Raw genomic sequence first — 25,272 nt, 5'->3', positions numbered from 1 at the left:
CCTGAAGATTGAGGCACAAGAGAGTCAAAGCAACTGATTCACCACAGTCACAATTAAAGAGGTGAAAACTAGATTTTAAAAATACCGTGTTTCATGTGAAGAGGTAGATTTTATGTGCAAATAGCTGCCAAATTCACAATCCTAGAAGGATTATTACTGAGTTGGCCACTGAAAGATGAAGAGTTGTTAAAAAACCATGTGTAGAACCTTCCAAATACATAATGTGCTCCTAATAAAGATGTTGACGTTTTTCCAATATAACATTTCTAATCTGCTCTTGCCTAGACTAATGCAAGGTTGAGTTAGGGGCACCAGTGTCTTAGTGAGTATAGAATTTTTTAAAGTTTATATAGGGTGAAGAAAATGTAACCGTTTTGCAGTCAAAAACAGTCTTTTGCCCTTCGCTCTTTGAGGAGGGCACTGCCAAATGTCAAGGACCAGTGATTTCCAGGTTTGAGAACTCTTCCAATGCAGATAACAACCCATCTATAACTTATTTAGTGATTATAAAATTTAAGTGACTTATTAATAGCTTACAAAGCTAGCATCAGAGGTGAGATATGAACCCAGATCTTCCTGAGTCCAATGCTAGTGTGGTGGCTGTGTGAGTAGAGACAGGGGTTGTGTAGGACAAATACTATGAGGATAGAATAAACAAGAATTGACAAAGAATGGTATACATGACATGAACAAGAAGGAAGAGTTAAAGATGATCCTAAGATTACTAAGCAGCTCCCATGAAGAGGAAATAACCAAGGGGAAGATATAGAAGCATGATGGTTGCTACAATGGCCAGCCAGAATAAGGACAAAATCTGTAACCATGGAACACAGATTTTCTCTGTGAAAAACTAATTGTATGAATGAGGATCTCATATATATACTTGACCTCATTAGTACTACAAGTTAAAATGATGTAAATTAACAAGTCCCAAATAAGAAGACATTTATGGCTACTTGTGAAAGAGGAGCCTCACTGGTTTCCTTTTCCAATTGCTCTGGTGACTGAAACTTTTTATTACTAATAATAATAGCTGACATTTACATGTCACTCAATGCTTGATCTGAATTGTGAAACTTTGGTACTTAATAGTGTTTCATGTCTTTATAATTTTAAGGAAACTGGAATCAAAATCCCTCTACTGGCTTTTGCTATGTACTAGATGGCCAAGAAAAACAGAACACTTGCCACTGTTTAATACTGAAGTCTTAGCCCTTGCAACCATCTCTGAAAATCACAAATCCATTCTATCATCAATGCCAATAACCAATCAACTGCTACTAACAGGCAGGTAAGACAAAGAGGTTTTAGAACAAAAACATTCCCTGGAACCCTACTTCTGGCTTGGTCCATAAACCACCAGCGCCACATTTGTGTGTGATATGACCTAGTAAATCTTTCTGTAGGAACTGTAGGTCCCGTTCCTCCATTATATTGTAAGCACCTTGAAGACAATGATCATCTTTCCTTTCTGTGTTTGCATCCATAGCACTTAGCACAGTACCTGGCAGACAGCAGGTGCTTAACAAATGTTGATTATGATTGATTGACTTGCACAGCAACTGAAAACCTTAAAAGAGTTCCTGCCATCAAAGTCCTTTGCACTGATCAATCATCAAATTGTTCAATGTCAGCTATGGGACAAAATATGGAAGGCAACTGACAGATGGGGAAGACTCGGAAAGGTTTGGTGGAAATAATATTAAAGAACATGCCTCTTTCCCTATAGGGAAGTTTTAAGAAGGGAGGAGGAAGAAAAGGGGGAGATAGACAAAAGGGAGGGTGAACTTGGGGACTATCCATTGCTATAGAAAGAGCTGACAGACTCTGAATGCAAATTGAGCCATGCCATTCTTCACTCTATTTCCTACATGAATTTTCCTCTAGTTATAATATTATATATATTATGTTATATATATATATATAATATAGTTAACTACATGTTTCTTCTTTCACATGATGAACATAGAAATATATGTTGTATAACAACTAATGTACAACCTATATCATATTACCTGCCATTTTGAGGAGGGGGAAGAGGTGGGAGGGAGGTAGAGAACATGGACTTTCTATTTGACTTATAGCTGAAATCTCTTATAAGGGTTGTCTTTTCCTATTAGAATATGAGCTTCTTGAATGCAGGAAATGTTGAGTTTTTCTATTTGTATTTCCAGAGTTCATTATTTTCTATATAGTATGCACTTCATAAATGCATTTTCATTCATTCCTTAAAAATGACAATCAAATTTTAAAATCCATTATCTTTCATCTAGGTGTTTTCAGTTATGTTGCACAGTAAAACATTGTATATATAGAAAAATGAATGCAAAAGTAAATAAAAATAAATATATAATAGTTTAGGATGAGGGGAGAGTCCTAACCAATTCAGTTCTGATACCCTTCCAAGATGAAGGAATCTCAGGTTCCAAACTAAGGACCCATAATGTAGGTATCAGACAAACTGGAAAAGACCTCAGTGAAACATAATTATGTCTACTAGAAAACTCCTCCCTCTCCCTAAGATATCTTCTCTCTTTGAACATCTTTATATATTAAAAAATAAAAAGGTATCATTTCCTGAAGATAAGACATAAAGAAAAAGATAACTTAAGCTGTTGCTTTTTCTTCAAATAAGAACAGTTTATGAGGAAACACTTGGGAATTTTGTGTTCCAGTATTCAAATATTCAACATGCTACTCTTTTTTGCCCTCTAAAAGTCTAGATAAGAAATGATCCAAAAAATGTCTGACAGAATAAATTTATTTTGTTATAAAGTGGTGCATAAGAGCAACAAGAAAAATCCAAATAAAGTGATTTGGGGTTTCAAGGCCCTAAGAACAGTTGGACAGACTTTAGAAGCATTAATTCATTGTCAATGGTAACTAGAAGGCCAGCATGTATAAGACTGATGAGTCATCACTGAATCATGTTGTTCAGTGAACAGTCATTTAATCCCTTTGCTACTTCATTGCTATAAACAGTGCAGGAGGTGTGAATTGGTATAAAGGAGACAGAATGTTGCTCTGTGTTGAGTCAGGAAGAACTATGTTCAAATTCCGCCTCTGACATTTACTAGTTATTTGAAATTAGGGAAATCATTTAACGTCTCCTGAGTTTCTGCTTCTTAATCTATAAAATGGAGATTAAAAATACCTGTCAGTTTTTAGGGCTTTTATAAGACTGAAATGAAGTAATATGTGTAAAGTGATTGGAAATATTTAAGCACTAAATGATATGATTATTATAAGTTAATAATACTATAGATTTCATTTTTGCACTATGTACTGGGCTTAACTGAAAAGGCCACATAATTGCTTTTAGATAAAAGACTTAAAACAAAGGCATTTGGGTGAGGGAGAACTGGGGGAGGAAAGAACTGAACATCTTACATCTGATAGCTTCTATATACAGTGTAATTCTATATACATTTTAATATGTTTTATATACTCCCCTCATTACTATAAACACCAGGAGTGGGGCAGCTAGATGGTTCAGTGGATTGATGGCCAGACCTAGAGAGGTGAGGCCATGAAGTCCAATCTGGTCTCAGACACTTTCTAGCTCTGTGTCCATGGGCAAGCCCAGTTGCCTAAACCTTATCAGTCTTCTGCCTTGTAATCAATTCTCAGTACTGATTCTAAGATGGAAGGTAAGGGTTAAAAAGAAAAACAACAAAGAAAGAAGAGATGACTTGCTACAGGAGAGACAGCATGGATTAGTAGATGGAATAGTGGATGTGGAGTAAGAAAGACTGAGGTCCACATACCACCTCTGATATGAGCATAGCACAGCTGGAGGGATGAGGAAAGGTCTCCTTAGAAAGTGGCTGTGAGCTGAGTCTTGAGGGAAATTAGGAAAGCCAGGAAGTAGAGGTAGGGGGCAAATTTTGGTCATATGATAAAAAATTTTGAGAGACTAGCTTCTGAGTAAAATGTTAATTTATTACTTAGGCTAACATTAACCAATAAATTAATGGTTAGTCTCTCTCAGTGATCAAAGACCAAGAAGCCTCCTTGCTCAGATATATAATTACAATTTGGGAGCTCATTATTCAGCTCCTCCTTTGGATATCCCAAATCACCACTTGGATATCACTAAGTTACCTCTAATTAGTAAATAGCTAAAGGGAGGTAGTCCATCAAAACTCTCAGTTCTTTGTCACCCCCTGGGGGTGTTCAGCCACTGAGCCTAAGTTTTATTATTTCCCTTCTCTATTAACCAAGGGAAAACCTTCCCTGAAGTCCTGAGGAACAAAGGCAATGTGTACAAAGGCTAAAGCACTAATTTGAACCTCTTATTCAAAATTCAGATATAGATATAATTCACTATATAATAAAAATAAATCTCCTTAGACAACTAAGGCAAAAGTAATTTTATTCTCCCGACACCTAAAGTCTTTTATATGTATTGTCTCCCTATTTAAAATTTCAACTCCTTGAGAACAGGAACTCTTATGTTTTTATATTTATATCTCTAGTACTAGCCCAGTGCTTGGCACATAGTAAGCACTTACTTAAAAACATTAATTTTTTATTTGTTCATATAAGAAGTAGGTGGGAGAGCCAGAAATCATATTCTGGTCTCTTGACTGAAAATCCAATACCTTTCCCATTATGAATCACTATCTCATAAAACTTTCTAATAACAAAAAATGCCTCAAAGATACCAAGTTTAAATCTTTTATCATAAAATGACTTTTGGAATGGAAATGACCTAGGTTACTTAGGGAACTTCTTTTTTTCCCCTATACCTCAGTTTCCTAAAGTTGCAAATAGGGATGATGGTTTTGGTATCATCTATAAGGTTGCATCCTGTTCAAACAATTCCATGACTCTACGTGCAAATCATTAATAATAGGAGAGTTTCTTCCTTCCTCTTTTCTCCTTCCCCCTTCCTCATAAACAGATGCTATTGAGATGGGGTAACTGAAAGCTGGGAAACCAGAAGAACCTTTTTAAGGATCCATTGAAATATTGACCTAAACAATATAGCATATTTATAACTGACTAATGTGTGTGTACACATAATACATAAATTTTGAATTATATGTATCAAGAGAATATTCACTTCTACTGCATGCTCCATAATACAATGATTTATAAAAATAATGATTTGTTTATAAATAGTGATTTATGAATTACACATTAGCACCAAAACTAGTTTAGTCTCAGGACAACGCTATGATGGGAATAGAGGTCTCAATAAAGAATACTCTGACCCTGATTTCACATCAGATAAGAAAGAAAGAAAGAAAGAAAGAAAGAAAGAAAGAAAGAAAGAAAGAAAGAAAGAAAGAAAGAAAGAAAGAAAGAAAGAAAGAAAGAAAGAAAGAAAGGAAGGAAGGAAGGAAGGAAGGAAGGAAGGAAGGAAGGAAGAAAAGTACCCTGTAGGATGTTATCATCCCTACAAACAGATACCCTCAAGTTGAAAGAGTTGTAAGAGTTGAAAAGTGAACCTAGAAGAAATCTAATCCAACTGTTTATGTTACTGATAAAAAACACTGAGGGTCAGAAGACTCAAATCATGTGCCAAAAGTTACATGGCTAATTGTTGGCAAAGATGGGACTAGAACTCAGGTCCTGTGTTTCTGGACTAACTTCTAGACTTTCATTCTTTCCAATGTACCTCAATGCTAGATTCTTTGTAGTGTCAGTTGATATAGGATCTAAAACAGCTAAAATAGTCCTTTTGGACTGCTTGTTCTTCAAAATCTCTAGAAATAATAAGCTGATTGATATCACCATTGTCATCCAATTGATCTCTCAGTGGGGCAGAGTAAGCAAGAACTTTCCCTTTCTCCTATGTTGTTTGACATAATTCTCACTGGCATAAATGTAGCTTCTGACAACTTTAACTGCAGTGAAAATGAAACAAACATATGTTTAGGGATAAAGCTGATGTGGACAGAACCCAGCAATGGAGATCTTGGAAAACAAAGCAGCAGAAGGCTAACTAACTGCTGATACCATTTATGCACGCAAATGAGAGAAACCTCAGGGTGTTACCTGACAGTATGTAATTTAAGTAGCAAAAGAAGAAAAGGCAGTTTATGTCCTAGAAATGAATAAGGAGAAAAGAAAAGAGAGCAAATCCATAAAATCAGAATAGTTACTAATACTTCGATAATGCTCTAATACATAATGAATCCTGGAAAAATAGATTTTTCTTCTCAATTTCATGGCTATTTTAACTGAATAAATAAGGAAGTTGTACCATGAGAAGAAGTCAATTTATTTTTAAAAAGACTCTAAGCTGGGATTCCTTCATAATACTATTCAGCTAAAACAAGATATATGAATCTCAAAATGGTGGTTTAATAAGAAAGAGTAAATCAAAATCTTTTAATGCAAAATTCCCATCTGTGACCACAGTCTCCTTATTTTCCTCCTCTTCTACTCTATCACATCTATGGATCTTGGTCTTTATCCTCATTATGGCTTCTGGTTCCTAAACCTCTCCTTATACTTTCAGTCCATTAGCTCTCTCCTGGCTTTGACTGCTTCTCTACCAAATCTGGACTCGTTGGTTAGTTTTCATAAAGATGTTCTGGTCAGTTTTCATAAAGATGTTCTGGTCAGGACTCTAGATTCCTTCAACTCCTTGATGTTCTGTTGTATCCCCATCATCTAAGTTTTTGCTATAGCTCCCATGCTGCCAGATACTTATGAAAAAAGTCACAAAACTAGGCTGACTAGTTCCAGCACAAAATTCAAGTGATCTGTTCTTAGCTGGATCCTTGCTACTGCCCTGAAACCCTCATTATCATCTTCTTTTCTGGCCATCTCTATAGTCTCCAATCACCCTTGCTGCCCATACCAGAGATCATGTCCTAGAGAAACTCCTGCCCTGGAATTCTGCTATTCTGATTAATGACTTCTTCAATAGATTTTCTTTCTTTCTTTCCCTTCCTTCCTTCCTTCCTTCCTTCCTTCCTTCCTTCCTTCCTTCCTTCCTTCCTTCCTTCCTTCCTTCCTTCCTTCCTTCCTTCCTTCCTCCTTCTTTCTTTCTTTCTTTCTTTCTTTCTTTCTTTCTTTCTTTCTTTCTTTCTTTCTTTCTTTCTTTCTTTCTTTCTTTCTTTCTTTTTTTCTTGTTTTTTAAAGGAAAGCCTCATCTATGCTCACCTCTTATTCTCTAGTCACCTTTTGCAGAGTCTCACCAACTAATGAACCACTGCACTTCTAACATTTTTTCTTCCTTCTAGATCTGGAGGCATAATCAAATCAACTCTGCTATAGCTATTTGATAGGGGATGTCAATCTACTTTCCTATTGCCTCACTCACTATGCCTATCATTTCCTTAAAACAACAACAACAACAACAACAACAAAAAAAAAAAAAACCTTACCTTCTACCTTTGAATTAATACTAAGTATTGGTTCCAAGGCAGAAGAGTGATGGTTAGGTGATGGGGGTTAAGTGGCTTGCCTAGGGTCCCATATCTAGGAAATGAATGGGGCCAGATTTGAACCTAGGACTTCAGGTCTCTAGACCTGGCTCTCAATCCACTGAGCCAATGGACTGCCCCCATTACCCATTATTTCTTGGACCAAAGTATCCCTACTTGGCTTCCACTTCTTCATTCCTATTGTCACTCCTGTTAAGATGTTAAGCTCCTTGAGGGCATGGATTGTTTTTACTTTTACTTTCCCAGTACTTAATATACAGTATTTGACATAGTAAGTCCATTAATAAATGTTTTTTCATTCTTATAATTCTCTATTCTTATAAATGTCCTATTGAATTATTCATTCAGTTACACGCCAAAAAAGAGGAGTTGGAAGAGGGGCATGACATGTTTAGATCTATAGGTTTATACTTCGGCAGCTGATTGAGGGATGGATTGTTATAAGGAAAGACTTGAGGTAGGGAGGAACTTTAAAAGGCTATTGCAAAGTGAAGTGAGCAGAACCAGAAGAAAGTTGTGTATAGTAACAACAATAATGTATGATGATCAACAGTGAATGACAACTATTATTAGTAAAGCAAGGATCCAGGATGACTCTAAGGGACTCATGATGAAAAAAGATATCCACAGCTACAGAAGAAACAGAGTCCCAGTGCAGATTTAAACATACCATTCTTCACTTTATTTCCTCCACGAACTTTTCTCTAGTGTAAGCAATATGTCTTTTACAACATGATGAACAGAGAAATATGAATTATATGATAACATATGTATAGCATATTTCTTGCCTTTTGTGATAGGGGAAAAGACTGGGAGAGGAGAGAAAAGAATGAGATACAGATTTTTAGACATATCTAATATGAGAATTTCTTCTTCTTGGATAAACATATTTATTATACTTTGTTATTTGCATAGCAAATCATATGTATTACATTACTGTTTTATTGCATTATATATATATATATATACACACACACACATATATATATATATATATATATAATTAGTAACCAAAAAAAGAAGTAAATTTTTGCAATAGTGATATTGCAGGTGAGAGGTGAAAAAGACCTGGCCAAGAGAGGTGGTTGAGTGAGTCGAGAGAAAGAAAGGTATTAAAAAAGATGTTTTTAAGGTAAAAACAGCAAAATTTAGTGATGGATTGAATAAGTGAGGTGAGAGTGAGGAGTTGAGGTTATGAGAGGGGAGACCTCAAGGTGGATTTAATTTGATGAAAGAAGACTTCACTGAGAGTATTATGCCTCTATGGATAACATTTTGCCCAGAAGAGTGGATGTGTGAGATCCTAGGGGAATCCAGTACCCAAAACAGTAGTGAGGTGGTATTTTGGGTGGGGAGAAAAACACAGAACCATAGTTCGGATCACAGAGTTAGCTGGACAATGCTGGCTCAGACCAGGGACTTGGTTTAGTCTGTAATAAAATAAAACATGTAACATTTAACAAAAGAAGGTTTGCCAAGAATGAAAAGGGCATTCGGAGTAGGGAAAGAATATTCAGTGAAGCTATAGCTTTGGTTCAATTAAGTGCATTCTTCTTGCCCCTTTGCTGATCATGGTAGTCTACAAGTCAAGCCTTTGGGAGAAACTGGAGCTTCTTATGACTTTTTTGTAATGAGGTGACCAGGAAGCTAAATCAAGAGCCAGAGTCTAATTTAGTACTCTGAGCCAATTAAATCTCAAGGATGTTTTTAATACTTTTTAAGAAAAAGAATTGACCTCATACACATGGTGGGAAACTAGTAGTAGAAAAATTTCCAAATAGGATAGAGAACAATCAAGATGAGGGCAGGCAGTTGGGCCAGGCTTCATAATTTGGACAGAGTAACTAACTTGCGTCATATAATACTTATTCCATCTGTCATTGCTTCCTCGATGAATTCATATTTCTAAGAATGAAACACATGCTTGTCATGGGAGCAAATAACCCAGTGAAGGATACCAGAGTGAGTAGGTAATAAGCCTTGGGAGTAGTTGTGTGGGCTTCAGCCTAATGCTAGAGATTCTTATCCACTCACAGCTTGGGACTTGGAAGATACCTGAAGAAGGACTTCAGGGGCACAGGTTCATTGACCAGACACTTCTTCTTCCCAAGCTACAGGTTCAGAAGAGGAGGAGTGAGGAAGTAGTGCTCACTGATGCATGTGGTTGCTGAGGGGCAAGGGCCTTTGGCTGTTATTATCCAAAGGAGGGTGGATACCCTCACTGCCTTTTCAGAGGGAAGTGAGCAGGTGCTTCTAGACAGCTGGAGACCAGAGAGAGTGGATCTGTCTGTTTGCAGTGGCAGAACTCCAGCGGAGGGGGAGTGAAATGAGGCCTGGTTGGAGCACCTGAGGTTAATCATAGATTGGGGTATGAGACAGGGGATGTAGGGACCATACCTGGCCCTAGAATATAGAATTATAGAAATTGGAAGAACTAAGTAAGGCTCAGGAAATAACAAGCAAAACCTCCCCCATCTTCATAAAACTCGAGGCATCATACTCCTCATCATGGGAACAGAGCCTAATTAAGCCTATTGGCTGCTAACATTTTAAAAATATTGATAAGCAAAAGAGAAGGGAACTAACTATAGATTGCTACTATGGGGACAAAGAAGACCAAGGTTAAAATTCATAGGACAGTGAAATTAAAAACACAAAGAAAAATGTCAAATATTCATAAAATGAAAAATAGTTTTTGGAAGACTGTAAAAAAGATTTCAAAAAACAAATGAGACAGATTGAGGAAAAATTATGAAAAATAAAAGCAATGCAAGAAAATTATAAAAGAAAGGTCACCCAAATGGAAAAAAATCTAAAAACCCACAGAAAAAATAACATTAAAAATTAGAATTGGACAAGGACAAGCTAGTGACTTACTAAGGCAACAAGAAATTAGAAAGCAAAACCAAAAGAATGAAAAAATAGAAGAGTAATGAAATGTCTTATTATGAAAACACTGACCTAGAAAACAGATTTGAGGAGAGGAAAAACAATATAATAACTATTGGACTACCAGAAAGTTATGACAAAAAAAAAAAAAAGCTTAAGCATTATGCTCCAAGAAATTATTAAGAAAAATTGCCCAGACATTTTGGAACTATAGGGTAAGATAGAAGTTGGAAGGGTCCACTAATCACCAGCTGATACAGATCTCAAGAAAAAAATGCATAGGCATTGATAAGATACAATCGGAATAACACAAGACTTAGCAGCTTTGACATTAAAAGAATAAAAGATAAGGAACAGTATTTTGAAGAGCAAAGGAGCTAGATTTACAACCAAGGATAAGATACCCAACAAAGCTAAGCATAATTACATAAGGAAAGAAATAGACATTTAATGAATGAAAAGACTTTCAACTATTCTTGGGAGAAAACACTAGAACTCAGTAGAAAATTTGATTTACAAGAACCATAAGAAGATCAGCATGAAAGAATGATTATAAGGTATTTGACAAAGTCAAATTGTTTAATTTTTATATGGAAAAATTTTATCTATGTCTTAAGAATGAAGTCATTATTTGAGTAGTTTGAAAGAGTATATATAGATAGAAGATTTGAGGTTAAGTTGAATATAATAGAATGAGCTGAAAATAATAAAATAGGGTAGGAAGAGGTAAAATGGAACAATTATCTCATGCAAAAAAAGACATGAATGGAAGAACTTTCACAAAGAAGGGGAGGAAAGTGTGGAGGGCTAGTAGTACTAGAATATTATTCTCATCAGATCTGGTTTAAAGAGGGAACAATATATACAACTAGAAGGGTAAAAATCTTAACTTACAAAGGAAATAGAAGAATGAAGGGATAGGATTAAGGAGGGTCTAAGAGAAGAGAATGTAGATTAAGAGAAAAGAGGGCAAGGGGATAAGGTGAGGAAGCAATTCCTAGAAAGGAGTCCATATCAAGAAATAGTATGGGATAAGGGAGAGACTTAGGATAAGATAAGAGAAGAATTTTTAGAAGGGAGTTCATATCAAGAAATAGGAGGGTACACAATAAAGGAGGAACTTTTGGAGGAGTGGATAGAATAAGAACTAGGATGAAAAGAGGAAGGAACTCTTAGAAGGGTAGGTTGATTTTTTTGTACCTAGGAAGGCAAAGAGAGGAAACAGGGAAGGGGTGAGTAGGGAAGAGAAAACTCTTAGAAGGGGTGAAGATTGGAGAGGTAGTCATCAGAAGAAATTGAACTACTGGGGAGGAATAGGGCAGAAGGAAAGGGAGAAGAGAGTAAAGAAAAGTAGAATAGAGAGAATATGCAACAAGTTATAACTTGAAATGCAAATGGGATGAATTGCACCCATAAATTGGAAATGGATAGTGAAATGGATCAAAAACCAAAACATGACAATATACCATTTACAACAAACACATTTTAAAATGAGATAAATAGAGTAAAAATAAAAGTCTGTACCAGAATATACTATACTTCAATTGATACATAATAAAGTAGGAGTAGCAATCATGGACCCCTGACAAAGTTATAGTTAAAATAGATGTACTCAAAAGAGATAAACAGGGAAACTATATTATTTTAAAATGTTTCATAATGAATAATTATCAATATTAAACCTGTAAAAACCAAATATTGTAGCATCCAAATTTTTAAAGGAAAAGCAATATGAGATACAGGTGGAAATAGATCACAAAACAATAATAATAGGGTAATTCAATTTTCCCCTCTAAGAACTAGATAAATCTAACCAAAAAATAAATAGGAAAGAAGTCAAATAGAATCTTAAATAAGTTAAACATGGTAGATATATGGAGGGAATTGAATGACAATAGAAAGGAATACATCTTCTATTCAGTGGTATATAGTACCTTTACAAAAACTGACCATATATTAGGGCACAAATACAAATACATTATCGTTAAATGTAGAAAAGCAGAAATATTAAATAATTTTCAGACCATAATGAAATAAAACTTTAAATAATAAGAGACCATGGAAACAAAAGCTAAAAATTAATTGGGAACTAAATAATTTAATGCTAAAGAATGAGTAGGTTAAAGAATAAGCCATAAAAACAATGAATAATTTCATCAAAGAGAATGAAATAAAATGCTAATGCTTCATTATTACCTTTTAACATAATATAGTTTCCCTGTTTATCTCTTTTAATAAACTTGTGAATGACCACCTCCATAGAATGAACTGAAAAACAAAAACTACAACACATCTATCTATCTATCTATCTATCTATCTATCTATCTATCTATCTATCTATCTATCTATCTTTCTTTCTGCTAGCTGATACCTTCTTTGGTGTGGGGAGAGGAGGGAGAAAATGAAATACTTAGGAATAAATTCTGATAAATAACTAAATAAAAAAGAATAAGACATCAGAAAAAAAAGGACAAAAGCTCTAAAGGAGTAATAGTAGAAATTGTTTAGAATGAGCTCAAGTCTGTACTTTAGCAGCTTATCCCTTCCATAGTAGTTAAAGAAATATATTTTTTTGTCAGAGCAAAGGACTAGAAATAAAGTAGACATCTTTAATTGGTTAATGGTTAAACAAACTTTGGTACAAGAATGCAAGGGAAAATTATTATACTAGAAAAAATTATGAGTGTAAAGAATATAGAGAAGCTTGGGAAAATTTATGTGAACTGATAGAAAGTTAAGAAAACAGAGCCAGGAAAAATGTATATGAATATATACACACACATTCACACATGCATGTACAATAATTACAACAATGCAAATGAATGGGGCAGAGCCAAAATGGCAGAATAGAGGCAGCAAAAGTTCAGCCCCCTGAAAACCTTTCCTTAACAATTACAAACTAAATGCTCCTAGAGGACTGAAAATCAAACCTAACAAGACATAGCCAAGGAACCCTCCTGTTGGACTCAATTCAAAAGGCATGCCCCCAAAAGCCAGAATTTGAGAACACTCGGGTTTAAGGGGAAGGAAGAAGGAAGGTCCCAGAACCCTTCCCCAACCTAGAGTGCTAAGCCTCCAGCAGCAGCGGGAAGCTCTGGCTGGGCAAAGGCACTGGCCAGGAGGGAGTACCTTGCAGGCAGGGCTGTGCCAGGCTCAGAGCATCAAACACAGGTGGTGGGGAAGGAGCTAGAGAGGGAGTGCAGAGCTGGCAGCCTGGTCCCAGCAGCAGAGACCCTCCCTATTGCTCCAGCCTTCCAGGAGGTTTTTGCCTCAGGGCACATTCAGCCCAGTCCAGCTGAACTTAATCCCATCAAAAGTCTTCAGAGGTCAGGGAAGCTCAAGTTCCAACACCCCTCCTCCACAGACTGCTCCACATTAATCCAATCAAAGCCTCTAAAGACAGGGAAGCTCAAGCTCCAATACCCCTCCCCCACATACTGCACTGAGAGATCTCCTGATAAAGGTCCAAGAGGGGAGATCGACAGGAAACCCCCAAAACAAAAAACAAATGAAAGGAGCAAGAGCACAGACATCTGCAAGGAGTAAAGAAGAGGTAAATATGAGCAAACAACAGAAAAAGAAAATAGAAATTACAATGGACAGCTTCTATACAGGCAATGAACAAAGAGCAAATGGAAAAGAGGACGAGGGAACAATAAGCAATGAAACAGAAAACCCAGTGAATTAGATGCAGGCTTTGGAAGAACTCAAAATACAATTCAAAACACAATTAAGAGAGGCTGCAGACAATTGGGAAAAGAACTTTAAAACTAAGATAAGTCATCTGGAAACAGAAAATAGTGTCTTGAAAGCCAAAATCAACCAGCTTGAAAACGAGGCAAAGGAGATGAACGATGAGGCAAAGAAGATGAAAGATGAGGCAAAGGAGATGAGATGTGAGACAAAGAGAATGAAAGATGACCTCCAAAGAAAATAAAACAAGAAGGAGGATGACCAAAAAGCCAGGGATAAAATCCAGTCTTTAAGAACCAGAATACAATGACTAGAATCAAGTGACCTCATTAGGCAGCAGGATACTATAAAACAAAATCAAAAAAATGAAAAAAATGAGGAAAATATGAAGCACCTCATTCACAAAACAGAAGATCTAGAAAATCATTCGAGGAGAGACAATTTAAGAATCATTGGTCTACCAGAAGACCATGAAAAAAGAAAAAACCTGGAAGTGATACTATAGGAAATTATCCAAGAAAACTGCCCGATATTTTATAACAAGAGGGAAAAGTGGAGATTGAAAGAATCCACAGATCACCTCCTGTATTTAGTCCCCAACTGACACCCTATAGGGGAGTAGAAGGGTAACAAACCAACTGGTGGGGAGGGATGTAGAACAAGGGAGGAAGAGGATGGGGGTAGTATAAAAAGGCTGTAAATAAAATAATGGGGGAATTAGAAGGGAGGGGATAGAAAGGGCAGTAAAATAAGGGTGGGACCTAGGGGGACTGGTTAAAAACAAACATTGGTTTAGAAGGAAATAGAGAAAGAAGGAAAGGCAGGACTAGGAGTAGAAATAAATATGCTGGGCAATACACAGCTGGTTATCATAACACAGAATGTGAACTCACCCATAAAATGCAAGTGAATTAGCAGAATAGATTAGAATCCAAAATCCTACCATATAATGTCTACAAGAAACACACATGAGGAAGGTATATATGCATAGGGTGAAAGTAAGAGGATGGAGCCAAATCTATTGGGCATCAACTGAAAAAAAGAAGGCAGGAGTCGCAATCATGATATCTGACAAAGCCAAAGTAAAAATAAATCTAGTAAAAAGAGAGAGGGAAAGTAATTATATCCTGATAAAAGACAGTATAGACAATGAGGAGATATCAGCACTCAACATGTATGCATCAAATGACATAACATCCAAATTTCTAAAGGAGAAACTAGTGAAACTCAAGGACAAAATAGATTAAAAAAAACCTATATTAGTGGGAAAACTGAACCTTCCTCTATCAGAACTAGATAAATCAAACCAAAAAAAAATAAATAAGAGGTACAAAAGTGAATGAAATCTTAGAAAAATTAGAGTTAGTAGATATGTGGGGAAAATATATGGGGACAAAAAAGAATACACCTTCCTTTCAGCAGCACATGGTAAATTCACAAAAATTGACCATGTATTAGGGTATAAAAACATTCCAAACAAGTGCAAAAGAGCAGAAATTATAAATGCAACCTTATCAAATCCCAATGCAATGAAAATAATAATTAGTAAGGGTACATGGAGAAGTATATAAAAATTAATTGGAAATTAAACAATACGATTCTCCAAAACTGGTTAGTCAAAGAATAAATCATAGAAACAATTAATAATTTCATTGAAGAAAATGACAATGATGAGATATCCTTTCAAAACCTATGGGATTCAGCCAAAGCAGTACTCAGGGGGCAATTTATATCATTGAGTTGATATATTAACAAATTAGTGAGGGCAGAGGTCAATGAATTGGGCATGTAAATTAAAAAACTACAAAGTAAACAAATTAAAAATCCTCAGATGAAGACTAAATTAGAGATCCTAAAAATCAAAGGTGAAATTAATAAAATTAAAAGTCAAAGAAGTATTGATTTAATAAATAAGAACTAGAACCTGGTACTTTGAAAAAAACAAATCAAATAGACAAAATACTGGTCAATCTGATTAAAAAAAGTAAAGAAGAAAACCAATTTGACAGTATCCAAGATGAAAAGGGAGACCTCACCTCTAATGAAAAGGAAATTAAGGCAATCATTAAAAACTATTATGCCCTATTACAGGGCAACAAATGTGACAATCTAGGTGATATTGATGAATATTTACAAAAATATAAATTGCCTAGGCTAACAGAGGAAGAAATAGACTCCCTAAAATAAACAACTACATATCAGAAAAAGAAATTGAACAAGACATCAAAGAACTCCCTAAGAAAAAACCCCCAGGTCCAGATGGATTCACAACTGAATTCTATCAAACATTCAAAGAACAACTAATCACAATCTTTTACAAAATATTTGACAGAATAAGCCAAGAAGGGGTTCTACCAAATTCCTTTTACGACAAAAATATGGTACTGATTTTAAAGCCAGGCAGGTCAAAAACAGAGAAAGAAAACTATAGACCAATCTCCTTAATGAATATAGATGCAAAAATCTTAAATACAAGCAAAAAGACTCTAGGAAGTCATCAGAAGGATTACTCACTCTGACCAGGTAGGATTCATAATAGGAATGCAAGTATGATTCAATATTAGGAAAACCATCCACATAATTGACCATATTATCAAGCAAACCAACAAAAATTATATGATTATCTCAATAGATGCAGAAAAAGCCTTTGACAAAATACAATCATTCCTATTGAAAACACATGAAAGTATAGGAATAGAATGGCCTTTTCTAAGAATAATAAACAGTATATATTTAAAACCATCAGCAAATATCTAAAAATATCATCTGCAATGGGGATAAACTAGAAACCTTCCCAATAAGATCAGGAGTGAAACAAGGATGCTCGTTATCACCTCTATTATTTAACATTGTTTTAGAAACACTAGCAGTAGCAATTAGAGAAGAAAAATAAATTGAAGGTATCAAAATTGGCAATGAGGAGACCAAGCTATCACTCTTTGCAGATGATATGATCATCTACTTAAAGAATCCTAGAGAATCAACCAAAAAGCTCGTTGAAATAATCAACAGCTTTAGAAAAGTTGCAGGATACAAAATAAACCCACATAAATCATCAGCATTTCTATATATTTCCAACACAACTCAACAGCAAGAATTAGAAAGAGAAATTCAATTTAAAACCACTGTAGATAATATAAAATATTTAGGAATCTATTTGCCAAGACAAACACAGTAATTATATGAACACAACTATAGAACACTTTCCACTGTTGAAGAGGCATGCATGCAAGGGACAGAAATAGCTGAGGATGGATTATCTGCCAGTCGAAAGGAACATGTTACCGGGAAAGACGGTTGGAGTCAAGCCAACGGTGAACTGGGATTCTGAGCTTTTGGTTTTGACTGGTGTAGCTGATGATAATGAAAAAGCTAATTGTGTCTCTGGACTTGAATTAATCAAGTTAGAGGTTATCTGGCCGATTGACAGAAGAAGAAAGAAGACAGACAGTTGTCCTCATATCTCTCTGATTGACATTTCACAATTGTGGCAGAATTGTCATTTTCCTTAATAGCCTCCTAATCCTCATTTTAGAGAATAAGGAACCCTATCCCTCTACTTTATCCTCTATCCTTTCCTGTATTCCCCAATAAACTTGTGTTAAAGAAGACAAAAGAGTATTTTCTCTAAAGTATCCTAGTTCATTCTGAGTGATAAGAAGAGAAAGAAGTGAGAGGGGAAGCTGAAAGGCTTCTGAAGAAGGGAGGAAGGGAGATTGAAGAGGGAGACAAATGCGAGGTATAGGGAAGAAGGGTAGGCAAAACTTGATCCATTAGTTATACAGAATCAATCAATATACACCCTCTATCTATTAGTATCTACAATATCTAGTATCTACAATACTATCTATTACACCACACAATTAAAACTAGATATAAACAATTAGAAAAATGTTAATTGCTCATGGGTAGGACAAGCTAAAATAATAAAAATGACAATCTTACCCAAATTAATTTACTTATTCAGTACCATAACTATCAAACTACCAAAAAACTTTTTTACTTAATTAGAATTAGAAAAAAAGTATAATGAAGTTCATTTGGAAGAACAAAAGATCAAGGATATCAAGGGAAATAATGAAAAAAAAAATGTGAAGGATGGGGACCTAGCAGTATCATATCTTAAACTGCACTATAAAGTCGCAGTCATCAAAACAATATGGTACTGGCTAAGAGACAAAAGGGAGGATCAATGGAATAGACTTGGGGTAAATGACCTCAGCAAGACAATGTATGATAAAACCAAAGATCCCAGCATTTGGGATAAAACCTCACAATTTGACAAAAACTGCTGGGAAAATTGGAAAACAGTATGGGAGAGATTAGGTTTAGATCAACATCTCACACCTTACATGAACATTAATTCAGAATGGGTTAAATATAAAGAAGGAAACTATAAGTAAATTAGGTGAAACAGAAAATTAGGTGAAAGATTTTAAAACTAAGCAAGTGATAGAGAATATTACAAAATGTAAAATCAATACTTTTGATTACATTAAATTAAAAAGTTTCTGTACAAACAAAACCATTCCAACCAAAATTAGAAGGGAAGCAACAAATTGGGAAAAAATCTTCATGAGAAAAACCTCTGACAATGATCTAATTACTCAGATTTGTAAGGAGCTAAATCAGTTGTACAAAAAAAGCAAGCCATTCTCCAATTGATAAATGGCAAGGCAAATGAAGAGGAAATTTTCAGATAAAGAAATCAAAACTATCAATAAGCACATGAAAAAGTGTTCTAAATCTCTTATAATCAGAGAAGTGCAAATCAAAACAACTTTGAGGTACCACCTCACACCTAGCAGATTGGCTAATATGACAGCTAGCAGATTGGCTAATATGACAGCAGAGGAAAATAATAAATGTTGAAGGGAATGTGGCAAAATTGGGACACTAATCGTTTGCTGGTGGAGTTGCAAATTGATGCAACCGTTCTGGAAAGTAATTTGGAATTAAGCCCAAAGGCCTTTAAAAGACTGCCTGCCCTTTGATCCAGCCATACCACTGCTGGGTTTATACCCCAAAGAGATAATAAGGAAAAAGACTTGTACAAAAATATTTATAGCCCCTCTCTTTGTGGTGGCAAAAAATTGGAAAGTGAAAGGTTGCCCTTCGATTGTGGAATGGCTGAACAAATCGTGGTATCTGTTGGTGATGAAATACTATTGTGCTCAAAGGAATAATGAACTGGAGGAATTCTGTGTGAACTGGAATGACCTCCAGGAATTGATGTAGAGCGAAAGGAGCAGAACCAGGAGAATATTGTACACAGAGACAGATGCACTGTGGCACAATACTACTACTAGTAGTAATGCAATGATCCAGGATAATTCTGAGGGACTTATAAGAGAGAACACTATCCACACCCAGAGAAAGAACTGTGGGAATATAAACACAGAAGAAAAACAACTGCTTGATCACCTGGTTTGATGGGAATAAGATTGGTGATGTAGACTCTAAAAAATCACTCTAGTGCCAATATTAATAATATGGAAATAGGTCTTGATCAATGACACATGCAATTGCTTGTTGGCTACTGGAGGGGTTTGGCAGGAGGGGAGGGAAAGAACATGAATCATGTAACCATGGAAAAATATTCAAAATTAATTAATTAAAATTAATTAAATGTTGTTTTATATAAATACAATATATTTATATAAATATAAAATATATAATGTTTTATAATTGTAAAAATTAAATTAGTATCTCTACTAAAAGTATTATATTTTAGAGGTTTATTAAAGATTATTAGAAATCAAAGATACAAATCAATAAGCCACATTTCTAGGGCTGATAAGCCCGGTCATTTTCACTTACTACATCCTGAGAGATTGGTGTGCTTAGAAGCGGAAGCAGAGAGGCCCGAAGTAGGCGGAGAGCCCCTTTAAATAATAGTTTGTGATCTCATACTCAGGTGAGGACTCAGGTGAGATTATAGGGAATTCTGGGAAGTGCCAAGGACTTCTGGGGATTGAAGTCTGGGTTTTTATATAATTTATAATAATTATTTTTATAATTATTTTATAAATTATAATAATAAATATAAAATAAATAAAATTAAATAACCAAAATTAATTAATTAAATAAACTTAATTTTTTTAAAACCCTTACCTTCCGTCTTGGAGTCAGTACTGTGTATTGGCTCCAAGACAGAAGAGTGGTAAGTGCTCGGCAATGGGGGTGACTTGCCCAGGGTCACAAAACTGGGAAGTGTCCGAAGCCAGATTTGAACCTAGGACCTCCCGTCTCTAGGCCTAGCTCTCAATCCACTGAGCTACCCAGCTGCCCCCTAAACTGAATTTTTAAAAAAATATGCTGGGCGATCGGTGAAAAAAGGATTAAAGAAGGGATAAAACCCCTGCTTAGGGTAGATGGGATAATGATTTCAAGAACAGATCACACTGGAACAATCTCATATTCTTTTTCTATTAATCTGATTTCCTTTTAAACTAATATGTGAGGGGAATGCTATGGTTTCAGTTTACTTAGATTTTAGCAAAGTGTCACATGTCATTCTTATAGTTAACATGGAAAAACAGGTATTAGGCAATAAGAGACTTAGATGGATTCAGAAAGAGCTGAATGACTAGACTTAAAGAACAGTTATTAATGTTTTAATATCAATGTGGAAGGTCTCCAGGGAAGTAGCTCAGGAATCTATGATTGGTCCTATGTTGTTTACCATTTTTATTAATGACTTGTATAAAGGCACAGGAAAGTACAGGATGTACTTGGTCTCTAACAAATTTTATTCATCCAGACCAAGTAAAATATAATACATGGATACAAAATCAATTTCTCAAGTACAGGATGGAGGTATGCAGTTAAAATAGAAATGTGAAAAAGTTCTAGATGTCTGAGCGGATGTCAAAGTCAATGTGACAGCACTGAGTGGTAAGACTAAGGAGGCAATGATCTCTCTGTGTTCTGCTCTGATAAGACTTTACCTGGAACATGATGCTCAGTTGTAGGTGCCAGAGTTTAAGAAGAATACTGCTAAGCAAAGGAAAATTCAATTCAGAGAATGGCAATGAGCTAGCAAAGAGCTTAGAATCCATATCATATGAGGATCAGATGAAAGAACTGGGGATATTTAGACTGGGTAAAAGAAGACTGAGAATAGCTCTTTTTAGGTCATTGCTGGAGACATCCAAGTTCCATTTTAAGCATGAAATAATGTAACTACAAATAAATAAATAAATGCAGAAAGAATCAATTTGATTCAAGAAGGATCAAAGGATCTTTTTACTAACATTAAGTAAATAGGATTCACTTCTTACTTCTCAGTTCTTGTAGCTAAATACAGACTGAAGAAGGCTATAAATCTAAGTAGACATCCACTTCTATTTTGCTTATGCAATAAAAACAAAAGCTTTGAAATATGTGTAGAACAGAGAGATTTTAGTTTCTATATTGTGTGGGTAAGAGTCACGTACATAACGACTATGGGAGTTATGAGACTTTGTATATAGAAAGAGAGTAGTGACGGAGAAGCCTTCCTAAATCACTAATAGAATGCAAAGTTCTCAAACATTACAATATTTTGAAAGTGGTTTTTATAAAGCTGTATGGGCCAAAACCAGAAAAAAACATATGCCCTTCAAATCATGTGACAAGTTAGGGCTATACTTGAGAAAGTAATGTTTTTGTAGAATAAATTTCTACAAAGGACATTTCTTTCAGAAAATATAGATGAAAGAAATGCTACATATTAGAACTGTAAACTCCACAAAAAATGAATTCTAATTATGCTTTGAAAAAAACTATTCAGACAACAGTAACTTATCATGTTGGATAAGAGTTTTGATTCTATTCTCCTCTTTTAAACTTCATAACAAGATTGCACAGTTATATTTTTTTATCAAATACATTTTTGAAAAGCCATTTTAGTAACATATAATATTTAGTAAATAATAATATTCATATAGCACTTTGAGATTTGCAAAGCTTTACATAATATATCATTTGGTCTCCATAATGACTCTATGAAATAGATGCTATTTTTTCCTTCATTTTTTACATGAGGAAACTGGGGCAGGGAGAGGATAAGTGACTTCTCCAGGGTCACACAGTTAATAAGTATGTAATGTAGGATTTGAACATGGATTTTCCTGACAACAGGTTCATTACTCTATCTACTTTATCACCTAGCTACAAGATCTCATACATGTCTAGGATTCATGAAAAGGAAACAAATACATACATGTACATATACATGTGTGTATAACTATACATACAGGGTGTATGGGGTGTTCAGGGAGGGGTAGCACCTTGGTATGGAGGGCTTGTCATGCCCTTTTAGGGTAGCTCTCCAGCTTCTGACCCCTACCTGACACCCAGCTCTCACTTGTGGCTCCCAGTAGCTGCTAGCATGCGGCAGTGGCCACACCCCGGGCAACGGCGTCGCCAGGCCAGCCAAACCTTGTGAGGGTAGACAACGGGTTGTTGTCATTGACCCCTGGTGAACTAAGGCTTTGCTCACCCAGCATATGAAGACTGTTTCGGCGGAACAGGCAGAAGAAACCAACAAGAAGGTTCAACGGCTGAGATGGCGACACAGCAAGGCACTGTGGAGTGCTTAGGGCGTGTTGGAGCACAAAAAACAACACGGCCATCCAATGCAGCTGAGGAAGTCTCCAGGTATAACAATTTTTCGTGCCACTGGACCCAGGCTTCCAACGCCGAGAGAGTGGGACTGTCTCTGTGCACCGACTTTTCCACTTAAATCTCTTTCACACACAAGTATCTTTGTGCACACTCATCTATCCCATAGATGATAATGCACAAAGACAATCATCATTCTTGGCTTCCGAGAGGCTACTACTATAACTACAAATATTGCATAATCATATTTATTTTTAAGCTATAATTCCATATAAAGGTTTTCCTTTGTATCAGGGAATTAAATGACTTCCTAGTTTATTACAGCAAGAGAAATTAAAGAGTAAAAGGAATTGAAAAGATAGCCACAGACAGGTTAATTATAAATAACTTAATAACTCCTAATGAATCTAAAATGTGAGGTAAGTAGAGAAACTAGAAAAAACAAAAGGGTTGCCCTGGCCACAAAGATATACCTTAGAGAGAAAGAATTTATTTAATACCAGTCCCTACTCCATACCAAAGGAAATAATCTAATAAGGAAAGAGAAGGTAGAGGAATGAAGAAGACAGATTAATAGATATTCGGAATGAGGTTGGAAATATAGATGAACTTATTAACTGAGGTGACTGAGAAATCAACAGAACTGTTTGTTTTACAAAGTTGTGTTTTACTTAAAGACTGACCTGATGATCAAAATAAGAAGTCTGTCTGAGAGCAATGAAAAGGCAGAGTGATATCTGCTTAGAAGGGCTTTCACTACAATAGTCATATACCCATTATGTTTTGTAGGAGAAAAACATATGTGTTTTTCTTCTCAAGATTAGAGACCCAAAGTGCTTCTTTTCTCCCCTATGGTAGAGAAAAACTACTTCCTTATAAAATCTGAATATTGAGACTTTTTTGGTAGATTGTTGTTGTTCAGTCCTTTGAGTTGTATCCAACTCTTTGTAAATGCATAAAAGATTTCTTGGCAAAGATATTGGAGTGACTTACAAGTTTCTTCTCTACTTCATTTTTTAAATGAGAAAACTTAGACAAATTAGGTTAAGTGACTTACCTGACACTATAGTCACTGCATCACATAGCTATCTTTTTCTATATTTTCAAGAAACTATTTTTTCTTAAACAATTCTTCCTTATCTGCTCTATTAGATTTCCAGTTTTCATTGATCAAATAATAAATGACAATGAAGAATAGAACTTAAAAAAAGAAATATACTCTTAGAAAAAGATTCTGTGATTTTGTTAGCAGAAAGAACCTTGGTTGTGGGAATTCCCTTTGCCAGTAGATTCCACAACCCATTCATGACTTTTAATAACTATGTCCTAGACAGTTAGCTGAATTAAACAACAATAAAATTACTAGTCCATAATCACAGTTATTAAGTATCACAGGATTTAAATTCATATCTTCCTCCCTAACCCAAGAACTAGAAAAACTGGACCATACAGCCTTAAATCAAAATTCTAAATTACTGGCTAAATAATATAGCAACTATATTTTAAACAAAATAGCTAATGAACATTTTTGAGCATTGGAAAGTACAGATTAGTTGTTTGAGGTATTGCTTAGTCAGAGGAAGGTATTCAAACTATTTTGTTTTCATCCTTACTTCAAATTTCTGCCTGAGTTCCATATTTCCTTCTTCATCTCCTTCTGGAATGGGAACATTGTAGTATTCACCCTCTTCTTGATTAAGCAACTTATACCTTTCAAAGAAATGGGGGAAAAAAAACTATAAGTTCATTAATTTTCACATGAATACCAAGAGTTTATGCAACTCCTCTTCTTTAGCCATAACTCCTTTTATTTAGTATAAGGTAGTGCTTGATTAGATACAGTAAAATGAAGAGAGTTCTGTCCAGTCACTTTGAAGAAGTTAACTGGGCCTTTTGATAAACAAAAAGTATTCTAATTCCCTATGTAAATAAAGCTGTAAGTCAAATAACTTTATTCGCAGATATATTTGACTATACCAAATCTTACCATCCACTTGCTGGCATTTTCATAAGCTCTGATACCCCAAATGAAAGTGAACCCATAAAATCATTTCTTGTTGTTCGATCCCAGTCCCAGATCTCGACAGATAACCTTCTATCTTTGTCTGTAGGTTTTAATTTGCTAGAAAGAATGAAAGAGAGGAAAAAAAGCACATATTCATCATCTCAGCATGAATCAGGGAGAAAATGGTCCCAATGATACCCCCAATCTCACTGCATAACTTCTTTTCTTTCTTTTTTATTTTTTTTTCACTGCATAACTTCTCAGGAAATAGTTTTTCTCTCTAGAGGACAGAGAAAATAACAGTGACATTCTGTTTATACATTAATCTGAGAAGAGAGCCACAAGCAGAAAGGCATAAGGATAATCTAAATATATAATATTAATTGTTATAAAAGTACCTCATTAAGGGCAGGAATAGATCACATACAGAAGGGTACATTATTACATAAGAAGAGGCTTCTACTTACAATGTGAATGATTCATTCCACTGTGGGTTTAGCGTGGAGCGGATTGTTTTGGTTTTCTGTTTACTTTCATTTTTAGGGTCAGGAATAAGTTTCAGCTTCACATAGGGATCTGAAAGTCCATTTGGATCCATAGGGATTAAGTTTTTTGCATCTCGCACTATAGAAAGAGAAGAAGGAAAAAAAGACAAATGTTAATAAGAGAGGA

At 35.3% G+C, this 25,272-nt stretch overlaps 1 protein-coding gene across 2 annotated transcripts in view; it reads right to left on the bottom strand.

Annotated features, from left to right (window-relative positions):
- PRKCA (protein kinase C alpha) overlaps nucleotides 1–25,272 on the bottom strand; it is a 590,805-nt gene that overhangs the window by 96,018 nt on the left and 469,515 nt on the right. For both annotated transcript variants that reach the window (XM_007482766.3, XM_001370222.5), the window contains exons 6-8: nucleotides 25,068–25,224; nucleotides 24,583–24,717; nucleotides 24,209–24,305 (exon numbers count right to left, since the gene is read on the bottom strand). In XM_007482766.3, coding sequence (XP_007482828.1) covers nucleotides 24,209–24,305; nucleotides 24,583–24,717; nucleotides 25,068–25,224 — 389 coding nt within the window. The remainder of the gene's footprint in view (nucleotides 1–24,208; nucleotides 24,306–24,582; nucleotides 24,718–25,067; nucleotides 25,225–25,272) is intronic.

This window comes from Monodelphis domestica, chromosome 2 (genome assembly GCF_027887165.1).
Source record: "Monodelphis domestica isolate mMonDom1 chromosome 2, mMonDom1.pri, whole genome shotgun sequence".
Lineage (NCBI taxonomy): Eukaryota > Metazoa > Chordata > Mammalia > Didelphimorphia > Didelphidae > Monodelphis > Monodelphis domestica.
This window is presented reverse-complemented; position numbering and strand designations above follow the sequence as displayed.